The sequence below is a fragment of the Pinus tabuliformis genome, chromosome 9 (assembly GCF_031772625.1).
Source record: "Pinus tabuliformis cultivar Carrire ecotype Pingquan chromosome 9, CPIR1, whole genome shotgun sequence".
Taxonomy (NCBI): Eukaryota; Viridiplantae; Streptophyta; class Pinopsida; order Pinales; family Pinaceae; genus Pinus; species Pinus tabuliformis.
In genome coordinates, this window is record NC_142307.1 from 1968657748 (window position 1) to 1968682118 (window position 24371).

The 24371-nt window shown below is 34.3% G+C and overlaps 1 protein-coding gene across 1 annotated transcript in view; it reads right to left on the reverse strand.

Moving 5' to 3' along the window:
* Nucleotides 1–19461: 19461 nt before the first annotated feature.
* The window catches only part of LOC149156879 (sister chromatid cohesion 1 protein 4-like), a 32307-nt gene continuing 27397 nt past the window's right edge, over nucleotides 19462–24371 (reverse strand). Inside the window, exons 8-13 of the mRNA XM_089438737.1 lie at nucleotides 21304–21440; nucleotides 20749–21185; nucleotides 20426–20462; nucleotides 20141–20246; nucleotides 19880–20006; nucleotides 19462–19749 (exon numbers count right to left, since the gene is read on the reverse strand). Coding sequence (XP_089294863.1) covers nucleotides 19651–19749; nucleotides 19880–20006; nucleotides 20141–20246; nucleotides 20426–20462; nucleotides 20749–21185; nucleotides 21304–21440 — 943 coding nt within the window. The 3' untranslated portion in view covers nucleotides 19462–19650. The remainder of the gene's footprint in view (nucleotides 19750–19879; nucleotides 20007–20140; nucleotides 20247–20425; nucleotides 20463–20748; nucleotides 21186–21303; nucleotides 21441–24371) is intronic.

Below are 24371 nucleotides of genomic sequence, written 5' to 3' on the forward strand. Positions count from 1 at the left end.
GACATAAAAATTGTCTGTGGACTAAATTTTCAATTCAAACAGATTCAATTATTCTTTATGATAGAATTTATCAAATTATTCACTTAATTCAACAAACATTTGACTAGTTCAAGTTTTCACCATGCCATTAAATGAATTAGTTGGATTAGGATAATTTTATTTATTATTATTATTATTTTAAAAAAATTATTAGAATTGGTCAAAATTTTTATGACTTTAGTATTTTATAAAAATTCCAAAACATTTAATTAATTTATATATTTAAAAAATTACAATTAAATTAATAATTTTATTTTCAAATTCGGAAATATATATATATATATAAAAGAAATTACACTACTAAACTTTATTAGAGAAATTTAACGTGTTATTCTAATGGGTTAATTGTTAAGTCACCGTGACCCTAAAATTAAACTTAGCGTGAAGCATCTTATTGATAAATAATAAATATTTATTAGCTAAAAGTAATTTTATATTTTAAATTATTATTATTATTTAAATTTAATATTGATTAAATTTACCATTACATTATTAAAAATTAATTTACACAATAAATATTCACCGCACATATTAAAAACTAAATAAAAATTTAATTCACACGTCAAGAACCTTCCACAACATATCAAGAACTACATTGGCATATATAATGCTTATGTTCAACAAATATTCTAAAAATACATAGAATTGTATTTACATGGTATATGGGTTTAACAAATGGTTTTACTACAATTTCTATTAAGTCTCAAAATACATAGAATTGTATTTACATGGTATATGGGTTTAACAAATTGTTTTACTACAATTTCTATTAAGTCTCAAGTAAGTGCCATTAAGTGCCATTATAGTTTTAATTGAGATATGTAATAGAGTTATTTATTTTGAAAATAAGTGACATTATAGTTTTAATTGAGATGTGTAATAGAGTTATTTATTTTGAAAAAAATATTTCTTTATAGTTTTATAAGTTATTACAATCAGATAATATATAATATATTTAATTTCTTAAATCATTTTAATCACAGTGGGAGTTATAATTTTAATTTTCTTTTAATTATTTTAAATATTATTTTCAAGTTTTTATCATTTTATATTTATCAAGGTTGTTTTCAAAGATATAAAATGTATCATTGTTAGTACAACGCACCAATGTATGGTTTTAAAAGCTTTTGATATTAGTGCCATGTCAATATATTTGTACATTTATATGTGGCAGATGATTTGAAAACTAATGCCACATATCATTTCAAGGGTGCTACCTTGTGAGCATGCATGGCTACCTAATCTTACCAAGTCATTCCTTACCTTCCACACGAACAATAATAGAGATAGTAGAGCAACCTTACCCTCCAGTTGAGTTTCCCTGCGAAAGAGTTTCCAAAGTTATATTTTGGTGTTATTGTGATTTGTGAGTGATTGTTTTATTTGTTCTCTCTTTTCTATATTTTATATATTGGGTGCACAAACAAAAAACAAATAAATCTAGAAAACCTAAGGAAAATTAACTCCCATAGTATATATTTCATATTTAGTGGAATATCCATGGTAGTTTACGATTAAAGAATTAATGAAAATAAGTGCATGAGAAAGAGGTTATCACCTAAATTTTAAAGCACATCATTTCAAGTTGTTACCAATATAGTCATTGCCTCTTCCAACATTCAGAGGTAAAGATTAACTAAATGTCAACATTGCTCCATACAAGAAGGACCAACCTTAGTGCAATTATAGTAGCACAACCATGATATGACGATAAACCACTATGATGGGCATCTAAAATACCAAAGTAATTGCAAAAGAATAAGTGGCAACTATAGATTGCAACTTGTTTGAACAAGTATATTAACCTCATTTTCATTTTCTAAGATCATGCAAAGAGTTATCTATTTATATCAAATTTTTAACCTATTATTGAATAAAAATTACATACTCTTTGTGCATGGTTGCAATAAAAAGCGTGATCAACCATCAATTCAAAAATCATTTGTAAAATGAGGGATCGTTGTTGAGAAAACATCTCAACTATCCAATCCACTCAACAAACGAATCTTACATATTTTCCTAAAGTATGTTATTTCCAAGCCTCATTTTAACGCTTACATTATTACATAAGTCACAAATTACATATAAATCACATCAGTCTAATATGGTCTTCATCAACAATTACGTTCACTCTGGGATCTTGCAGACACTACTCTTTTTTCACCACCACACGAGCTACCGCTTGACCTCCATTTGAAACATACTTGCCTCTGACCATCGTTGATGAACTTTGCAAAATTGACATTTCTTGACTACCCCGAAGAATAGCCCAGATACTAAATATCTCTATGGACAAGTTTCCATCCTAGTAGTATGCACTGAAATACACACTTCCAGTTATATAGGTAACCTATCTAAGTACAGAACTTATCGAATAGTCAATTATGCAACTGACCTTTCTTCTCACGCACTTACATACACACATTGATAACATCTAACGAATACTATAATTGATAATTGTTTTAGAAAATCATGAGAGGCTCTATATTAAATTCATGATCGTTGTCACAATCTGAGAAGTCCTCAAGGTTGGCCTCTCGCAAGTCTTCAATCGTAGCTATGTTGGCTGATTCCTTTGATTTTCCATTTAAGAGATATCTCGCACGAGTTTTACAATTGAATGCTTTGTGTCCATGTTTTCGGCAGTAAAAAAATTCTACTGAGTTCCTGTTTTTATTGACTCTGCCCTTAGAGAATAGTGCCATCTCATCATGTGAATTGCCCATTGTATTACCTGATTTCATCCTATTTTCTTTTTCCAGAACTGCTACAATCATTTGATCCAATGATCGAGAGGAAAATTGACTCAAGGTGAAAATAAGATTATCATAATTTGAAGATAAGCTATTTAACAAAATAGCTTTAGGATCTTCTTCTTCTATTTTTGCGCCAATTTCCTCCAGATGCCTTATGAGTGCTTTTAGATCATTTATGTGTGTAGACAATGATGCCCCATTATGTATTTTGAGTTTGAATAACTGCAATTTCAAAGAAAAAATTTCATTCACGGCCTTTTCCCCAAATATCTTGCTTAATTGTTCCCATATTTGTGAAGAAGACTTTCCCAAGTTTATAACGTGAAGTGAATTTGACAAAGATAGTCATATAATAGACTTACTTCTCTCTTCCCTTTTCTGCCATTCAGTTAATTGTTTAGGGTCTTGATGTGTTGGCCCTAATCCTTTTACTAGGCTCCATAAGTTTTTATGCATTAAATTCATTTGTACTTTCACCTTCCAATTATAAAAAATTGACCCATTGAATTTTTCAACAACTATTTGTTCCATGTTTACATAAACATAAATGGATACTTTATATTGTTACCTCATAAATATGTAATGTATTATAGGCGACGCAGTAGATTATTTTACACTGACTCCTTCCCACATGTGGACACTTAATTGGCTAGGCAACGTAGAATAAAGCAATGAACCCAAATAGTCTCTTTAATTCGAGAATCAAGATTTCATGCCTCTGCAACTTTAAAATCACGTGCATAGTCAAAGGGGCATCATTACTTCCATGATCCTTTGGTGCGAAGCCTCTAACATACATCAATCGCCCTACTCAAAGAAAAAAACATGCGGTAGGGGGTTCACAACAAACAACTGCATACCAACGACCTTATAAGTCATATACAACATATGTCAATGCCCCAACTCTTTTGACGATACCAAGCCCTCGACTCCTACTATGACCTGAATCCTAGAAGGGTAGAGCCCTGTGTGCTTCATAATTTTCGATGGTGGGCAACTTTCACAAGGAAATCATTGAAATCGGATTTACGATCCATCCACAACGAGAGAGGAGGCAGCTGAGAATGAGCCCCACTACATCCACTTTCTTGCTAAATGCATCTTCAAATGCAATGCTAATGATGTCATCGGTGCTTGCAAATGACAAGCAACTGATCTTGATTTGCACCAATGCAACGTTCTGGGCAACAAGCTCAACAAAGGGTTTACGCCTCATAAAACAACTACTCCCAACAAGCTCGACAAAGGGTTTACGCCTCCTAAAACAACTACTCCCAGATCTCGAAAAACAAAAAAAAAAAAAAAACCCAAGGAGATCAATTTTCTGGGCCCTGTGAGGAGTAAACCTAGAGTTATCAACTTTGATCCCAAGAAAGAATGGGCACACACAAACAAATATCTCAATTATCCAATCCACTCAACAAATTAATCTTACTTATTTTCCTAAACTAAGCATTATTTCCAAATTATTGGCACATTCACTTTGGTTTTCACACCTCCGCCTAAAATTTCTTTTGTTGCCTTGATGCATTGTATTTCCTCCACACAGAGGTCACGAAATTTGACAGGGCAGAAAATATTGAGCTCTTGGGTGGCCTGCACATCTATGTTCTCCCACCAAAGATTTCTTTGAACAAGCAATTGTTTGAAGAAGTGTTATATGGACTGCAAAACCCACAATATCGTGGATCCCTAACTGAGCAACGATCAAACTTTCTAGCAAGCAATTCCTTGCGTGTTCGGTCCATGCTCACCATATAAGCAAAATAATGATTGGGTTAGGGAAAGAGTTCTCAGAAAATCCACAGCTATGTCTGCCAATAACTAAAACTAAAATGATAAGCAATGAGATCTCAGAAAATCCACGGATGCGTGTGCCAATAACTAAAACTAAAATGATAAGCTGATGCACTATTCCAATAAAAAGGGAAAACGTTTTGACCAACGGAATGCAGCGACATTATTGAAAGCAGAATTATAATATGATCTTCTTATCCAAACGTACAAAATGGGTGGACGAAAATCCAGTAAAATACTAAGAACAGAGATATTGCAAACGTGAGAAAGTTAAGCAACGCTGAAGCACAAGGCATACGGTAAGTGGCCTATAACAAAAGAAGACAAGGCATACGTATATAAAACGATCCCAAGAACAATGTAAACTTTGAAACAGGAACTATAAACTCAAAACGAGAACTTTGCCCAAAAAACCCCGAAAAAAAAACATGAAAACAGTGCTAAAAACGAAAAGTGTGTATACTAAAACGACGGTTTTTTTTTAGGGTCAATTTTGATGTTTTAAAAATGGCAGTGAGAACGAATTTTTTGTGCAAAAATTGTGCAAAAACCAGCCTGAAAATGAAAAGTGTTAATGATGAAATGATGGATTTTTTTTTAGGGTTAATTTTGAACATTTTAAAAAAATGCCAGTAAAACCGAATTTTTATGTGCAAAATACACCCTCAAAACGAAAAGTGTTGATGCTCGAATAACACTTTCTTCTTCTTTTTTTGAGTAAATTTTCAACATTTTGAAATAATGGTGTAAAAAATTTTGTTATGACTCCAAAAAACATTAAAATTTCAAAAAATAAAAATGAAAACATAAAATTAAAAATAAAAACAATGAAAAAGCACAAAAAATACCAAAACGTAAATAAAAATATATATTTAAAAAAAAAAAAAAAAAACAAAACAAAACAAAAACAAAAACAAAATTAACCCATAAAATATAAGAATTAAAAAATTAAAAAAATTTAAAGAAATAAATAATAAGAAAAATATATTTTCAAAAAAATAACTTTTTTTAATGTGATAAAAAAAAATTGCAAAAAAAAAACAAAACAAAAAAAACTACAATTATGTAAAAATAGGAAATTTAAAAAAAAAACGTTACCAAAAAAAAATTTACAAAAATTAAGATTAAAAACATTTTCGAAAAACCCTATAAAACAAAAATATGATGAAATTAAAAATAAAATAAAAACCCGAAAAACAATTAAAATATTAAAAAAATACATATTTTCAAAAAAAATATTAAAATTAAAAAAGTTAAATATATTTTTGATATTTTTTAAAATAACCTTAAAAATTATATAAAAAAAAAAACAAAACAAAACAAATATATATATATATTTAAACACAATAAACATATTTAACAAAATTTATTTTTTACTTTAAAAAAAAAAAACAATTTTAGCGGCTATTCGATTATCGGAATCGAAGAATCGAATAGTCACGTCCACGGGTGGTTGGGCGGTGACTATCTGATTCTCGGAATCGGATCGCCACCACTCAACCACCTATGGGGGTGGCCGGGTGGTGGTTATCTGATTCTCAGAATCGGATATCCACCTCAAGGGCGGTCAGAGGGTGGTTATCCGATTCCGAGAATCGGATAGCCACCGCTTGATTGTCGATGGGGGTGGTTATCTGATTTTCGAAATCGAATAGTCATCGCTCGACCACCCGTGGCGGTGGCTATCCGATTCTTGGAATCGAATAGCCATCGCCCAGATGCCCTTAGGGGTGGCTATCCAATTCTTGGAATCAAATAGCCATCCCCCGGTTGCCCATGAGGGTGGCTATCTGATTCTCGGAATCGGATAGCCACTGCCTAGCCACCCGTGGGGGTGGCCGAAGGTGGCTATCTGATTCTCAGAATCAGATGGCCACCGCTCGGCTGCCCGTGGGGGTGGCCTAACGGTGGCTATCCGATTCCGAGAATCGGATGGCCACCCCCATGGGCAGTCGGGCGGTGGTTATTTGATTCCGATTACGGGAACTGATACTGTTATGCATTCAATATTTTTAATATGTGATTTTCACATTAATTTTTAAGTTAATAATTATTTTTTGGGCAAAAAAAAAAGAAAAGAACAAGAAGAGAAAAGAAAATAAAAGAAAAAGAAAAAAGAAGAAGAAGAAAATAAAAAAATAAAAAAAGTGATTATTATTTTTTTTGACATGAAGTTCATTAAAATATATATATATATATATATATTATTTAACCATTTTTAGTTAAAATTTTTGTATAAAAATTGTGATTTTGACATGTCAATTCTAGCAAAAAATTATTGAAACGTGTAGTTTTTTAGTTATATTTATGTTAAAAATGGTTATTTTTATGTCCATTGTTAAAAAATATTGTTTTTTAGAAACAATTATTTTATGTGGATTGAAAAATTAATTAAGGATGTATAAATATGTAAAATATCGAAAATTCAAAATATCGACCTTCTGATTTAAAAACGCAAAACAATAAAACCTCACTACAAAAGAATTAAAATAAAAATAAAAACAAGAAAATATGAAGAAAACGACCACTTCAAAAATTATTAAATTTACAAAATAATTATTTACATTTTATACATTAGAAAATTTAAAGTCACAAAATAAGTCTTTTAAAAAAAGGGTCTGATGCAGAATTACCACTTTTTTAAATCAGCATGAAAATCACTACCATTCTAAAACGCAATGTACATAAAATAAATTATAGTGCTAAAAACTATGCTTTAAAAAAACAGGTGTGTTCTGCATCACCCATTTTCAAAATCATGTCACTTTTTTGCTATCTCTACGAAACGGGTAAAAGTATAAGTTCTCGTTTCAAAGTTTACATTGTTCAAGTCCGGAATTGAAAAAACGCTTAACACGTTGGGTGTGGATAATGTCAGAATAACAATTCTTTAATGCAGAATAAACAATTAAAAGAATTGAAAACTTGAATGCCCAAGAAATCGTACCTCCGGCCATTAGTACTTGCTCACACTTTGTCACTGTTTCTTTCTCCCGTTTGGCACTTCCAAGCTCTGCTCACTCTAATTTAATGGTGTAAGGCTGAAGGGGTTTGAGTAGTGAGCTTGGGGACCAAACAGAAATATTTACAGCCAAGCTTCCATCAAGCTTTTGATGGCTATGTGTCAAGTGTTTCACAAAACATGGTAGAGAACTGCAGAGGGAATAATGGACCACTCCAGGAGCTCCCAACAAGAAATTAATCAAAGGCAGTCAGTTTCCGTAATTGGTGGCCGTAAAGGAAGCTCACTCGGCGCAGACTGTTTCACAGAATTTCGGCAGCCGTTATGGGAGCTAACATTCTCCCACTTGGTCCATACTTCCAATCTTAATGTCTCATCTTAAAACCCATTGATAATCTGTATTATGTAATAGATACATGAATCATGGTGATAAGTCCTCTAATGACGAGTATTATATTCCATGTATTACTATGTATTTATTTTTATTATAATTTATGTGGTAACAATTTCTTAATGAATAAACCTTGTGTTTATTCTTGGTCCTACACATATGAATTCTATCAAATCAAATTAAGGTGCACATAAATATGAGGAAACATCACAATAATTAAGAATTTCATTAAAATAATATTGTCCATACAATGAGAAACTACGTAATGGAACCAAGTCCCATATTCATTACATGATCTTTGAATTTCAACGGTGGCATGCCCTTAGTCAAAATATCAGCGATCATCAACTCAGTGCTAACGTGCTCAATGACCACTTTCTTTTCTTTAACACGTTCCCTTATAGCTAAATACTTAATGTCGATATGTTTATTTTGACTCCCACTTTTGTTTTTTTAGCCATAAAAACAGCAATTGAATTGTCGCAATACATTCTCAATGGCTTAGAAATAGAATCCATAGTTCTAAGCCCAGAAATGAAACTCTTAAGCCATACACCATGTAAAGTAGCCTCAAAACATGAGACGAACTCGGCTTCCATAGTGGAAGTGGCAATCAAGGTCTGCTTGGCACTCCTTCATGATACAGCTCCACCAGCCATCATAAAAATGTATCCTGATGTTGATTTGCGTGAATCAACACATCCAGCAAAGTCAGAGTTTGAGTAGCCAATTACTTCCAAATTGTTCGTCTATCTATACATAAGCATGTGGTTTTTGGTTCCTTGAAGGTACCTCATTACTTTCTTTGCAGCTCTCCAATGGTCTAAATCTGGATCACTCTGATATCATCCCAACATTCCCACCACAAATGCAATGTCAAGTCTTGTGCAGACCTGAGTATACATCAGGCTTCCGACAGCAAAAGCATATGGAATGTTCTTCATTTGTTCCCTTTCAAAGTCGTTCTTCGGGCATTGGTTCAAATTGAACCTATCACCCTTCACAATGGGAGCTACACTTGGTGAACAATCCTTCATTTGAAATCTCTCTAAAATTTTATTAATATAGGTTTCCTAAGACAAACCCAAGATGCCTCGAAATCTGTCTCTATAGATCTTAATGCCAATGACATAAGATGCCTCACCCATATCCTTCATATCGAAATTTTTAGAGAAGAATTGTTTCACATCATGCAGCAAACCCTTATTATTGGTTGCTAGCAAAATGTCATCCACATATAAAACAAGAAAACAAATTTTACTCCCACTCACTTTCAAGTATATACATTGATCCATAATGTTTTCTACAAAACCAAATGAAGAAATTACATTATGGAATTTCAAATACCATTGGCGGGATGCTTGTTTTAAACCGTATAATGATTTCTTGAGCTTGCAAACCAATTGCTCACCATCACTAGAGGGGAATTCTTCAGGTTGTTTCATGTAAACCTCCTCCTCTAGATCTCCATTGAGAAATGTCATTTTCACATCCATTTGTTGCAACTCCAAGTCAAAATGGGCTACTAATGCCATAATAACGCGCAAGGAATCTTTCTTAGATACAAGAGAGAAAGTCTCTATGTAGTCAATTCCTTCTTTCTCAGTGAATCCCTTAGAAACAAGTCTTGCCTTGTATCTCTCAATGTTGCCCAATGAGTCTTTCTTTGTCTTAAAGACCCATTTACATCCAATGGCTTTTGCACCATTAGGCAACTCAACAAGATCACAGACTTCGTTACTCTTTATAGAATTCATCTCTTCCTTCATAGCATCGTACCATAATTTTGATTCTTTGCAACTCATGGCTTGTGAAAAAAGACTCGGGATCATTTTCGGCTCCAATGTTGTAGTCAAACTCTTGCAGATACACAACATAATCATCAGGACTTGTTGATCTCTTTAGTCTAATAGATCTTCTTAATGTTGTACCATCATCTTCCTGAGAAGTATGTGGTTCAACTCGTTGTTCAAAAGTTCTTGGCAACTCTTAAACTACCTGATCTACTGGAATTTCGTCAGCAACTTGTGGAACTTCAACAATTGGTTGTTCAACACCAATTTGTAGTTGAGGGATACTGTGAACAATAACCAATCTATCACTTGAGGTGGAAGGTTGAGATTCTGAATGATCCTTCTCAGAAACTATGTTCCTGGTTTGATCGCTCCCACTGATCAAGTCATTTTCAAAAAACTTTGCATTTCTTGATTCCACAATCCTAATGTTGTGAGATGGACAATAAAATCTGTAACCTTTAGACCTTTCAGCATATCCAATGAAATACCCACTAATAGTCCTTCGGTCTAGCTTCTTCTCTAATGGATTATATATTCTTACTTCAAAAGGGCATCCTCAAACGCGAATATGTCGCAAACTCGGTTTCCAACCTTTCCATAATTCAAATGGCGTTTTAGGAACAGCCTTGGTTGGAACTCGGTTTAATATATACATTGCAGTCTTAAGTGCTTCAGTCCACAAAGATTTAGGAAGATTGGAGCTGCTAAGCATACTCCGCACCATGTCCAATAATGTTCGGTTTCTTCTTTATGCTACACCATTCTGGTCGGGTGAACCAGGCATGATGTATTGGGCAACAATCCCATGCTCTTGAAGAAATTTTGCGAATGGCCCAGGTGCTTGTCCATCTTCTGTGTATCTACCATAATATTCTCCACCTCTATCTGATCTCACGATCTTAATTTGCTTGCCGCATTGTTTCACTACTTCAGCCTTAAAGATTTTAAAGGCATCTAATCTTCATTCTTTTTATGAAGCATGTAGAGATACATATATCGTGAGTAATCATCTATAAAAGAGATGAAGTATCTCTGACCATGTGAGTCCATGTCTGGACTACATATATCAGTATGTATGATCTCTAATATGTCCGAACTCCTATTGGCACCTTTCTTTGACTTGTTGGTCTGCTTTCCCTTTATGCAATCCACACAAGTCTCAAAATCAGTGAAATCCTGAGTATTAAGTACCCCTTCATTTACTAATCTTTTAATTCTTTCTATGGAGATATGACCTAATCTTCGGTGCCATAATTTAGAGGAATCTTCATTAATAACACATCTTTTAGTGCGAGTGTGAACATGCATTGAATCATAAGTGACATTGTTTTGTAAATTAATACAGTAAAGACCATTAGACAAAATACCATTCCCAACTCAATCGGATTTATAAAATAAACTTAAAGATATTTCTGAAAAGTTGAAAGAATATCCAAAATGTACAAGTCTTGAAACTAAAATCAAGTTTCCAGAAAAACTTGGAACATAAAAAGTCTTTTCTAATTCTAAAACAAACAAACAAACAAACGAGATTGGATTACCTTTGTCCACAAGCCATTTCTGAAATTTGGCGCATTCCTTCTTCATGTGTCCCTTCTTTTTACAGAAGAAACACTTGGAATCCTTCTTGATATCGGCTTGGGGAGGTACTTCACCTTTCCCTTTCCGATTGGCTTCAGACTTGCCCTTTCCACGCATTGCCAGCATTGCACTTTCTCTCAGTTCCATCACCAGTCTCCCTTCCTCTTGAACACACATGGTCATGAGTTCATTAATTGACCATTTATCATTATGTGTGTTGTATGAGATTTTGAAGGGTCCATATTGGTGTGGAAAGATGTTCAAGATGTAGTGCACCAGGATCTCACAACATGTAATATTCATGCATAACATTCAACTATGAATCTCGTATACTCATCCAAAATAGTATGTTTTAATTAGAGCAAAAATAATCAATTCATGCAAATTAAATATAAGCATAGTTAATAAATTTGCACACAATTATGCAAATTGCATATAATTAAACCAAATAAATATTATAAGCATAAAAACTGAGCAAAAATTAGACATATTTTCAAATAAATGCCTTAATTCAAAAAAATTTCAAAATATGACATTTAACCAAACAGACATGTCTATAAACACCAAGGCAGAGATAAAAATTGCTTTGATACCAAGTATAAGCAAAATAACGATTAGGTTAGGGAAAGAGTTCTCAGAAAATCCACAGTTGTGTGTGCCAATAACTAAAACTAAATTGATAAGCAATGAGATCTCAGAAAATCCACAATTGCGTGTGCCAATAACTAAAACTAAAATGATAAGCTGATGCACTATTCCAATAAAAAGGGAAAACGTTTTGACCAATGGAATGCAACACCATTATTGAAAGCAGAATTATAATATAATCTTCTCATCCAAACGTACAGAATGGGTGGACTAAAATCCAGTAAAATACTAAGAACAGAGATTATTGCAAATGTGAGAAAGTTAAGCAAAGCTAAAGCACAGGGCATATGGTAAGTGGCCTATAACAGAAGAAGACAAGGCATACGTATATAAAATGATCCCAAGTCTGGAATTGAAAAAATGCTTAACACGCTGGGTGTGGATAAGGTCTGAATAATGATTCTATAATGCGGAATAAACACTTAAAAGAATTGAAAACTTGAATGCCCAAGAAATTGTACCTCCGGCCGTTGATACTTGCTCACACTCTATCACTGTTTATTTCTCCCGTTTGGCACTTCCAAGCTCTGCTCACTCTAATTTGATTGTGTAAGGCTGAAGGGGTTTGAGTAGTGAGCTTGGGGACCAAACAAAAGTATTTATAGCCAAGCTTCCATCAAGCTTTTGATGGCTATGTGTAAAGTGTTCCACGGAACATGGTAGAGAACTACAGAGAGAGTAATGGACCACTCCACGATCTCCCAACAAGAAATTAATCAAGGGCAACTAGTTTCCATAATTGGCGGCCATAAAGGAAGCTCACTCGGCAGCAAACTGTTTCACAAAATTTCGGCGGCCATTATGGGAGCTAACACACCACACATACAACTCCTTGCAGGGGGACCACAAAACACATTCCAACGCAGTCTCCTCTGAAAAGAACTTGTAGATGCCCATTTCAGATCTCGTCAGAAATGCATATTTGAAAGGTCCATCTGCCTTTCTCTTCCGGCAGCTCTTCTTAGAGTTTCTTGCATCAGGAGGCTCATCAGTTTGGACCATAGTAGAATTGTTATCCAAGTGGGTACATGGTAGATTGCTAGGAAAAGGGCACACATAATCATGCTAGAAACCTTGTTCAAATGTGAAATTGTCAAAGTTGTAACACTGATCACCCACATCTTCACTTTTCCATGAATTGCTGAATTGCTCCCCCAAAACATGGAAGTCTGAAATTTCAAACTCTTCGGCACCTTGATTCATGTGCTGCGAACAATTTGCTTCCAGCAGTGGTTGGGTTTGTCCCTCGCTGAAAACCGTAATGGTGCTTGAAAATGGCGATTTCTCGAAAAAACTCTAGGAGCCTCCCTCGAAACTAGCAAAATCTTTTGAAGGAATTTGGAGGAGTGGGACACTGGCGTATTGCAACTCCTACAATGTCCACGGAAATCGATTGACTTGACTGGTATTATAATTGCACAAAAATCGATTGACTTGACTAGTATTATGTAGAATGGGCCACCAAATTTATGCACAAAACACATAGGCACACTCCAAAACTCTCACGATAAACTGATTTAATCTCACACTCACACTCTATTCTAGTTTATGTATAGACTATGAATTTAATATTCATATTCCTTCCATTCTATTCTATGTACAGAATACCTTCCATTTTCCTGGCACATAAGGGGTTTGATACCCCATTAAAAAAAATAAGACATAACACACAAAAATACACATTTATTCAATTACATCACAATTATAGAGTTAGTCTTAATCTAATTAATTTTAAACATAAATATAAAGATTGAGATAATTTTTCAACAAAATCCCAAATTTGTTCTAAACTCAACATATAAGCATTATCTCCTAGTACAACATATAATATTTTTAAATGATTTATTATCTCCAAGTACAATATATAATATATTTAATTTCTTGAATCATTTTAATGATTGTGGGAGCTATAATTTTCATTTTTTTAATCACTTGAAATACCACTTTTTGGCTTTTTATTATTTTATATTCATTAAGAGTTTTTTCAAAGATATAATATGCCTCATTGTAAGTCTGAGAAAATAAGATATGATTCTTAGAAGCTTTTGATACTAGTGCCATGTCAACATGTCTGTACATATAGTGCTATGACCTAAAAACCAATGCTACATATCACTTCAAGGGTGCTACCTTGTGAGTATGTAGGGCCATCTAATCCTACCAAGTCATCCCTTACCTTCTACACAAATAGTAGTGTTATTGTAGTTTTTAAGTGATTATTTTATCTATTCTCTCTTTGCTATATTTTATATATTTTACCATCATAGTATAGATTTGGATTTTTTGTAAATTTTTATAAGATCTATTTTGATGAATTGTCTGGTGGAATATCTATAGTAGTTTAAGATTAGCATAGTCAAATTGTTATGGTCCTAAAAGAATATAGCCATTGCCTCCTCCAAAGTATAATAGTTACAAATATGTAGATGAGGGAATTCAAAGTGATCATCATTGATATAGGCGAATAAGCATTGACTAAATGTTACCGTTGCTTCATTCAAAAAAGATTCATGATATGGTGGGAAACCACTATGATGGGAATCACCAATGTAATTGCAACTTTTCAAATCAATTTTGGTGTTGAACAAGTATATTAACCTCATTTTCATTTTCTAAGATGATACAAAGAGCTATCTATTCATAAAAAAAAATTGAAGAAAAAAATATAAATTTTATTATTGAATAAAAATTACATACTATTTGTGCATGGTTGCACTCAAAATAGAGTGATCAACCATCAATTAAAAAATCTAATAACAAATTAATCTAGAATGCTTCATTCTTTAATTTGTGGTTTAACGATATTTGAAACCAGGCAGTGTTATGACATTTCTAGAAAGCTTGGATAATAAAATGGTGAAACCACATGCTCTTAAAAATACAGGAATAAACTAAAAATGGTTTGGCTTCTAAATTGAATATTAACTTTAAAATATTTTAACTCTATATTATATGAAATTTAAAATTATTCTCCCAATATAACTTCATAATTGAAAAACACCATGGAATGGTGTATTGAGGATAAATGTTATTTGTAATACTAAAATGTATATTTTAACTAATAATGTAATATTGAGATCTAAACATGAAAATCCAAAATTAATGTTAATAGATCTAAGAAGGAACATGCACTAAAATGCATTGAAGATTTTAAAAATGGTGTGGCTTCTAAATTGAATATTAACTTTAAAATATTTTAACTCTATAATATATGAAATTTATAATTATTCTCCCAATATAACTTCATAATTGAAAAACACCACTTCATAATTGAAAAACACCATGGAATGGTGAATTGAGGATAAATGTTATTTTATTACTAAAATGTATATTTTAACTAATAATGTAATATTGAGATCTAAACATGAAAATCCAAAATTAAAGTTAATAGATCTAAAAAGGAACATGCACTAAAATGCATTGAAGATTTTAATGAGCTTGCAAGACTACCGGCTTACCTCTTGGTGTTAACAGTTGTTTAAAAATAACTCAAATCATTCTCCACCCTCATGAAACCCATTGAAATTGCTTTGTGTAGTCCCATTTATAGATTTGTCTTTGTTGTATTATTTTACTAATAATGATAAAGGATAAAGTTTTAAAAACAAACCAAACTTTGTACAAAATACATTGTTAATATCATCTTTGAACCATTTGAGTTTGACATTCAAGAAAAGGAAATGGATATAAAGAGGTTGATGATATTGAATTGATATTTTTGAGAGAGTTTAAATCTAAATAAGAAATAAGATATAAAGAGGTTGATGATATTGTTTTGACATATTTTTTAGAGTTTAAACCTAAAATGGCAATATGATGAAGATAAGGGATGAAAACGAGGAAATATTAGGATTGAGTAATCTACAAAGAATTATGTATTTATGGAATATCTACCTAATAGTAAGTGAATACAAGAGAAGTATATCAAGCAATAGCTAGTCTTGAAAATGGCAATATGATGAAGTTAAGGGATGAAAACGAGGAGATATTAGGTTTGAGCAATCTACAAAGAATTATGTATTTATGGAATATCTACCTAATAGTAATTGAATAAAAGAGAAGTATATCAAGTAATAGCTAGTCTTGAAAAGCAAATGCTGAAGGCAAATGAGAAAAGTTAAAATTCGTTGAGGGTAGGGATTCTTACAAAGCACGACAATTTCATAATAAAATGGAATATTGGATAAAAGAGGTAATAATGTTGAGATGTCTTCATGGAGTAACATTTTAAACCGAACTTTAGATTAGGATTATGTTCTTGTTTTCTAGGGTGTTGTTTCAACTTCCCTAAATGTGTGTAAACTATAAATATCTCACATGTAAAGCATGTAAGGTAAAGCGTGTTCTGCAAAGGCAGTCTTACAAGTGGTGTTCCACACCTTTGAGAGCTACTCAGATTTGATTTAATAAAGTTGATTCTTATTTTTGACATGGTATCAAAGCTACAAGGTTGAGGACGGTCTGTAACCTGAGTGGAGAGAAAGACCGGCACGTTTGAAGGGAGATCAACGCGGAATTTGGCACGATAGTTGCACCAATTCACTCCTTATTTGAAAGCCAAATAGATGGAGATACCTTAAGAAAATGGTTAAATTTGTTTGAGTACTATTACTCTGTCCAAAAAAATTCTAACGATGAGAAGATCACATTCACACTATTGAAAGTTGTTCCCCACATCAAACATTTGTGGGAAGGTTATTGGGAGAGACACAACAAAGATGAGCCTGCAATCTTCAATGTAGGACTAACTTGAGCCACTTTTGTTGATTCCCTTAAGGAGGAATTTTACCATGTAGGGAACTATGACGTCCAATACACGAGATGGACAACTCTGCGACAAGAGAGAGACAAAATGGTGCTAGAGTACACCAATAATTTCCATGCCTTACGCTCAAAGTTGGGTATCAGAGACTCCAAACAACACCTAGTCTTGAAGTACCAAAGAGGCCTACACAAGCACATCCAAATGAACATGGATTTCTTAGAAATCTCCTTATTGGGAGCCACTTACCGATATGTTGTCAAAATCGAGCAAAAATTGAAGTAGCAAAATAAGCAAGAATTCAAGCCCACAAATACTCAACAATAGAAGCTCAAAAAAGAAAACCCAAACTCATAAAACAAGGGGAAAAACAAGAAGAGTCAACCTCAAGACAACCAACCCAAGTCGCAAGAAAAGCACTGTGATGGGAAGTCAAAAAACGACACTGGAAAGTGGTGTGAGCTCCACAAAAGCACCTAGCACAACATTGACAATGTCGCTCAAAACAATCATTGTTAGCGGAGCTAAAAGAAAAAGAAATAATCTCCAACTCTAGTTTCAATTTAGAATAGGATAAAGGGAAGCATATCATCAATGCAAAACCTAGTGTTACAATCACAACCACAAAGATCCAACCAAACAAGCCAGAGGAAATTTAAGAGAGAGCACCTCTTCCACTCACAAATGTGGAAGGGGACCCCACTCCATTTCACCATTAATAGCAGGAGTCGAAATAACTTAATATTAGCCATTGTCATCAACATATTGAAGTTGTTAATAGCGCCACACCCTCAACCATACACCATTGGTTGGTTGAGCCATGGATGAGACATCCAAGTCAGCCAACAATGTCGCTTGTCCTACAACATCAAGCCCTTCAAAGATGAGGTATTGTGTGATGTTGCCCACTTGAAGTTTGTGATGTTCTTCTAATACAACCTTATATGTGGAAATGTCATGTTTATGAGTCTCATCCTTATAGTGATTGTTATTGTCAAAGGCCAACCCTATAGCATACCAGAGGAAATCCCAACAACTGCAATTTCATTGATCTCAACAAAATAATGTCAAATTGTAATCTCTCAAACTACGAAGATTGTTCTCTTCATGGTTCGATCGGAAGGTGAAAGGAAGGCCACTGCAACCACGACAACCTTTGCACAAGGCCTCACTACACAATAGAAGCAAGTGGACAAGATTATGGAGACATACAGAGATATTTCGCTCAACCTGTGAAGGTGTTTCTACACTGCTAGGACGAGCACTCAATTGACTTGATACCTAGTGCTCTACCTAATGGGCCAATATGTAGACACTCTCTCTTGGAGAATGAGGAAACAAAACTTCAAATTCATGAGCTCACCCAAAAGGGCCACATTCAACCAAGCTCTTCACCTTATAGGAGTCCAATTGTATTAGTGCAAAAAAAATTCGACATGGAGACTTTGTATTGATTATCGAGCCCTAAACAAAATCATTATCAAGAACAAGTACTCGATCCCCAAGATTGATCATCTTATTGACCAACTTAATGGTGTCTAAGATATTTAGTAACATTGATCTAAAGTCAAGCTACCACTAGGTTCGAATTGAACAAACTAATGTATGGAAAACAACATTCAAATCTAAAGAAGGCCTTTTTGAGTGGTTAGTCATGTCCTTTGGCTTGATTTATCCTATAGCAACATTCATGAGGATGATTGATGATATAATGCAATCGTTCACAAACTATTTTGTGGTTGTATACTTGGATGACATCCTCATCTTTAGCAAAACCTGGACAAAACATTTACAGCACATTCAACATGTCTTAAGCACCCTACAGCAACACAAGTTGTATGCCAATTTACAGAAATGCTCATTGGGCATGCAAATAATTCAATACTTGAGCTACATTGTAGATGAGCATGGGATGCATGTGGACCTACCCAAGGTCTGACTCATTCAGAATTGACAAACCCTAATGACTCTAACAGAGCTTCGTAGCTTCTAGGGACTTGATAACTTTTACCTTAGATTCGTGTTAGGGTTCTCTTATATTGCTTGGCCTTCGAGTCAAGTGACCTAGAGAGGAGCATAAGCAAAAAATTTCTGGTGTGAGTCACAGCAAAAGGCCCTCGAGAATCTGAAACACCGTGTTTGCTCTAAACCAGTCTTCACCTTGCCGTGCCTACAACAACCAATTGAGATTGAAACAGATGCCTCTGACTATGCTATTGGTTAAGTCCTCAATCAGCAAAGGCATGCAGTGGTATGTCACAGTGAAACACTTCATGATATTGTCTAGAGATACCCCACCTATGATAAGGAGATGTACTCCATCGTGCAAGCTTGCTAGCAATGGAAGCATTATATTATGGGAAAGAAGACGGTCATCCACACTAATCTCAAGCCTTCACAATTTATGCAAACACAAGGACAGTTATAAAATGACCACCATTAAGCATAGCCCATATACCTGCAACTATTACATTTGAAAATCAAATACAAGAGTAGCGCCAATCATGTCACAAATCGCCTCAATCAGCCCCCAATCGTGGCACTAATGGTGGTCATTCTGGGCAAAGCACTTTATCAGGTCCGGAAAATGAGATTTATATTAAATGTAAATACAAAATAACAATTTTCAATAATAAGTGCCCAAACACATCTAGAATATGAACCACAATAATCTTATTACCTAGAAAGAATAACTAGAATCACGTGCAATATCCCACTAGCCATCTGAGTACATCACTGAAACATTTCATTAAATTAGCTTTTAGATAGGCATAACATGAACCACAATCATCTTATTACCTAAGAAAGAATAACAAGAATCATGTGCAATACAACGAACAAGCCATTTTTGAGTACATCACTGAAACATTTCATTAAATTAGCTTTTACATAGGAATAAATATATTACAGTGCCCGTTTCAAAATTTGGCCTTGTTAAGTTTTGATGTAGGCGATAAAAGAATATCTGCATATGGTTCTTCTTGTTTCACTTCAAGATAGTCCTTGCTCTTCAAAACCTGTAAGTAGTGGATGTTAGCACACCACTTGAGTACAAACATATGAAACTCTAAACAAAAAGGAGAACATGCATTCAAGTTAGCAGTAAAATTGTGATTCAGAAAAACCAAAGCTGCAATAAAAGAATACCAGAGTTTCAAAAAACATTCTAACGGATTCCTTCCGTGTTCTTCGCGCAAGCATTTGGCTCAGATTAAGCTTCTCCTGTGGTGTATCTAGCTTTTGAAAAGCTGCTTGCAAGTATTGTGCTACAGCCCTGCATGAGAACTCATAAAGAATGCAAAAGCAAAATTCATGTCATATCTTATTTCGACTAATCAAACATGTTAAAGTCTAGGCATAAGTGGAACAAAATTGATTAATAAAATCTAAGTTAATGAAAGCACCAACCTGGTCCTCACCGACCAGCCAGTGCTATCATCGACTCTACGACGTTTTGCAGCATCACCCATACCAGGTTCCTCAATGAATTCTTGCTCAACTGCTGCAACAGAAGCTGGAACCCAAAAACAAAAAACAAAAAAAAAAAAGGAAACATGAATCGAGTCCAATGAATCTATGATACTTCCTCAGGATGCAAGTCAACGATTCCTACTCATCATTCATAAAATTTCAACCGATCCAAATATTAGGCAGCTTATGATAACAAGCAGGCAAGGGACAAATGCGACTCACCAGCATGTCTATAATCTTCTTCCAAAAATTTGAGACCCTGCAAAATTGGTCATAATACATGAGCAACTGATGCATTTGCATCCTAGAATAAATTGTAACCAAGAATGATCTATCTTGTTTTCAGCAGATTAACTAACAGCAAAAATAATCTGGTAATGTTGTAGTAGTGGATCAATCATTTCATTGATCAAATAGGAACAAAACGATCAAAATGAATATCATTTTTTTCAAATCATCTAGCAATGTCTATATCTCATTTGATTGAAAAATGCAAAATGCCATATGTTATATAATTGAACAATTCAAAACTCTCTGGGACTCACCTGATCACCCTCTTCATCGTATACAGTTAAACCAATGCTAGGTGCTTCTTCAAGTGGCACCTGCTCTGCCTCCCCAAGACTATGTTGACGTGGTGTTTCAAATTCTAAGCTTGTTGGTTCACCTGTTCTAACCTCTCCAAGTTCTACTATGATCTCTGGTTCCAACACATCTGGCATTTGAGCCTCTAACTCAACCTCTTCAGTGACCTGGAATGTGGGCTCTTCTGTCCTATGTGGAGCCTCAAATCCTACAGGGGAGGCAGCCTCAACTTCTGGAGGTGCAAGTCGAGTTGTTTCAATTTCAGGTGCTTGAGGAGATATTGGTGATTCTTCATGACCATCCTTGAAAACAGTTGTTGGAGGCTCTGCAAATTGAACTTTTACACCTTGGACAGTGAAGACTTTCTTAAAAAGCTCCTGAATATCAATGGACATACCTGAAACTCCACTTGCATGTGCACAAATGAATGACTTCAGCATCTGGAAACCAAACTTGAATAAATGGAATACCACAGCTTTACAAACCATTACATAGGAATATGACAAGAAACTGACCAGGAAGAGAGGGTTCTGAAAAGCTTTGTTGAATATGAGAGTTACGGTACGCTTTCCAAATTTCAGTTTTAGAACAAGGAACTGTTGTACGAGTACGGCAAAGATCATCTGTATTTTCTAACTGCCTCTTCATGAACCTGTGAATTACCACATGTGACCACTCGTGTCTATAACAGGAAACAATTTTCTTCAATAACTGGAAAATGAAGCTTCTAGGATCTAAATAATAAAGACCACTTAAAAGCATATTGGTTATCCAAGGAAAACACAGCATGAGACCATTTTACCATAAACCCAACAAAGAAGGCCTCCCACAAAGGCCCAGAATTATATACCTGCACACACTATGCAAAATAATAAAATGCATCCAGCAGAATATACACGCATGGTAGCAGGGAGGACTTGCTATTGCAGAGGCTTAAGTACAGCTCATAGTGAGTAAGGAACTCACAGAGGTGTAGGAGAAAATGACTACTGATAGTCATAGCAGAAGTTCTGAGAGAGACCACAGCAGAAGAAGAGTGAAGAAAGATGTCAAAGCAGTTGACATATGGAAGATGAGTGACAAGGAATATGACAGAGAAAAGGCTGAGAGAAGAATGCAATTTAATTTGTTGATGGAGATGTTTGTGAAGAGTAAAGAAGACCAGAGATTTGGTTACAGAATGAGAAAGAAATTGCAGTGGCATAGGCTACAAGAGAAGAGAGAACAGCAGGTGAATATGCAGTTAATAGAGGAGCTGAGGAAGCTTGAGCAGATTATAGGTGTTCAATTGAAGACAGAGAAGCTTGAAGGAGTTGAGCTACAGCAAAAGAAAGTTGCTGGAGAAAGTGATGAAGAAATTGAAGGAAAATATAGCAGAGAATCTGTGAACTATGATCATAGTTCTGATGAAGAGTGTATGACTGGAATATCAACTGAGGTTGAAAAGCTTCATGGTTTTAATACTAATGAGTTTTGTATGTTTGCAGGTTACTCAAGAAAAAGGGAAAAACAGTTAGTGAATACTGTCAGAGCAGACAAAAATTTGTTTTGTGAAAACATAAAAGAAGAACAAAGTGGAAATTTTGAAGCAAAAAGAGATAGAACAGCAGTGTTTCAAAGTTACCCACAGGAATCTATTGAGATGACACAGGAAAGGAACAATTACTGAAGATTGTTCAAAGGAAAGAAGAAGTCTACACTGAAGATGCAATTAAAAAGCATGATGAAGAAAAGTTATTTACTGTGCCTAATGAGTTTGGAATTTTTAAGCATGATGATTTAGACATGTGTGTAGATTTAGCAGAGGGAGAAGGGCCATTTGATGATTGGTCAACAACAAGTGAAGATATGGAAAATTGTGTAAAATTTCCAAATTCTACTCCAATTGAAATCATTGAGTTATATAGAAAGTTAGACCTTCAAAGAAGAAAGTTGGAAAAGCAGAGGATATATGCTCAAGATGAATTGCTGAAAAAAGAAGACAAAGAAATTGTCATGAATGACAATCAGGAAGAAGTTATCAGTTGCAATGAACAGAAGCAGAAGATTGTCTTGGAAGACAATGTGACAGCAACTGAAAAGGTGCAAAACAACAGTGAACAAGAGGGTAAGGATGAAAGGGCGGCAGTAAGAATAAGAGTTCAGCAATCAAGGAGTGAAGGCAATCAGCGGTCAGAAGATATACTAGACAAAGAGATTGAACTGATAAGAAGGATGATGATGAAAATGTCTCAGAGGAAGACAGCAGCAGGAAAGCAAAGAAGCAGCAGCAAGAGGAAGACAACAGCAGCAACAGAACAGCAGAAAGAAAAAGAAATTACAAAACAAAATCTGGGATCCAGGCGTAATTACATCAGCATTGAAGACACATGATCTAGAGATCATGAATGTTTTCAACCTTGGGAGTCTGATGCAGGGACATCCGGCTCAGAAATTTCATTGTATTTTAGTTGACTTAGGGGTCTTATGGTTTTAAGGAATTTGGGTTCCTATCTATTAAATTAATAGGATGTGAGAGTTTTAATTAATTAAGTATTGTGAGGCATATTGTAAATGTGGGAGAACATGAGAGAATTAGGATAGTTGAGAATTCATAGGCATTGTTAGATTTGAAAATTAATTGTAAATCTTAAATTAAGAATTAGTTCATGATTTTATGGAGTTGAGAGGATTTTTAGGGTTTAGTTGCAAAGATTAAGGATCTGAACCAGAATTGGTTAAACAGAACCTTTTATATAAAAATTGTAAGCCTCAAGTCATAGGAGATTCAGAATTCAGAATAGAGAATAGATAGGGTTCATTTGTAGCCTATGGGCAGAGAGATGAGAAAGGCCAATTGAATTAAAATAAGATCAGGCCAAAGGAGAGGAACGAGATTTCAATTAAGGATATATGTACAGCATTATTAATTAATAGACTTCATTATTTTGTTTATTGCCTTTGTATGGCAATAATCCAAATCGATTCTGGAAATGAGTCTTTGATACGGTGCTATTGGAGGTGCGTTGAGACTCCAGTCTTCCTCTTATAGCGGTATGCAAAGTTCGTTCATCTACTCTGGCATTTTCTGTGCAGCATTTTTATTTTGTAAATGTATATAATTCTGAAATTCTTATAAAGGGTTCAAAAAGAAATCAATATATACTGGGGATAATGCAGAGGAGAGAGAGAATAGGAATACATCAAATTGTGAATTAGTTAGGAGGGAATTCTCTGCGTTGAGCAATACTAAGGAAATCGCTGCTGGAGGTTTGTTGTGCCAAAATTGTGTTATAATCTGCTTGAACAATAGATGGGAAGGTAAGTCTCTGCATTTTTAGCTGTTGAAACAAATGGGGAAGTTGAATCTTCTTCATCTTTAACGACAGCACAGAGACTTGCTGCATCTACAGCTATAGCGACTGAAGTTCTGCCAGATCCATTTGCGAAAGAGGCAAAACATTTCACTGAAATTAGAGTTTTAAACAGAGATGTTCGGATTGTGTTAGAAGGTGTTGATAAATTTAGTAATTTAATTGGTTCAGTATATTACCCTGATGGTGATGTTGCAAAGGACCTCGCATTAGAACTTGTAGAAAATGGT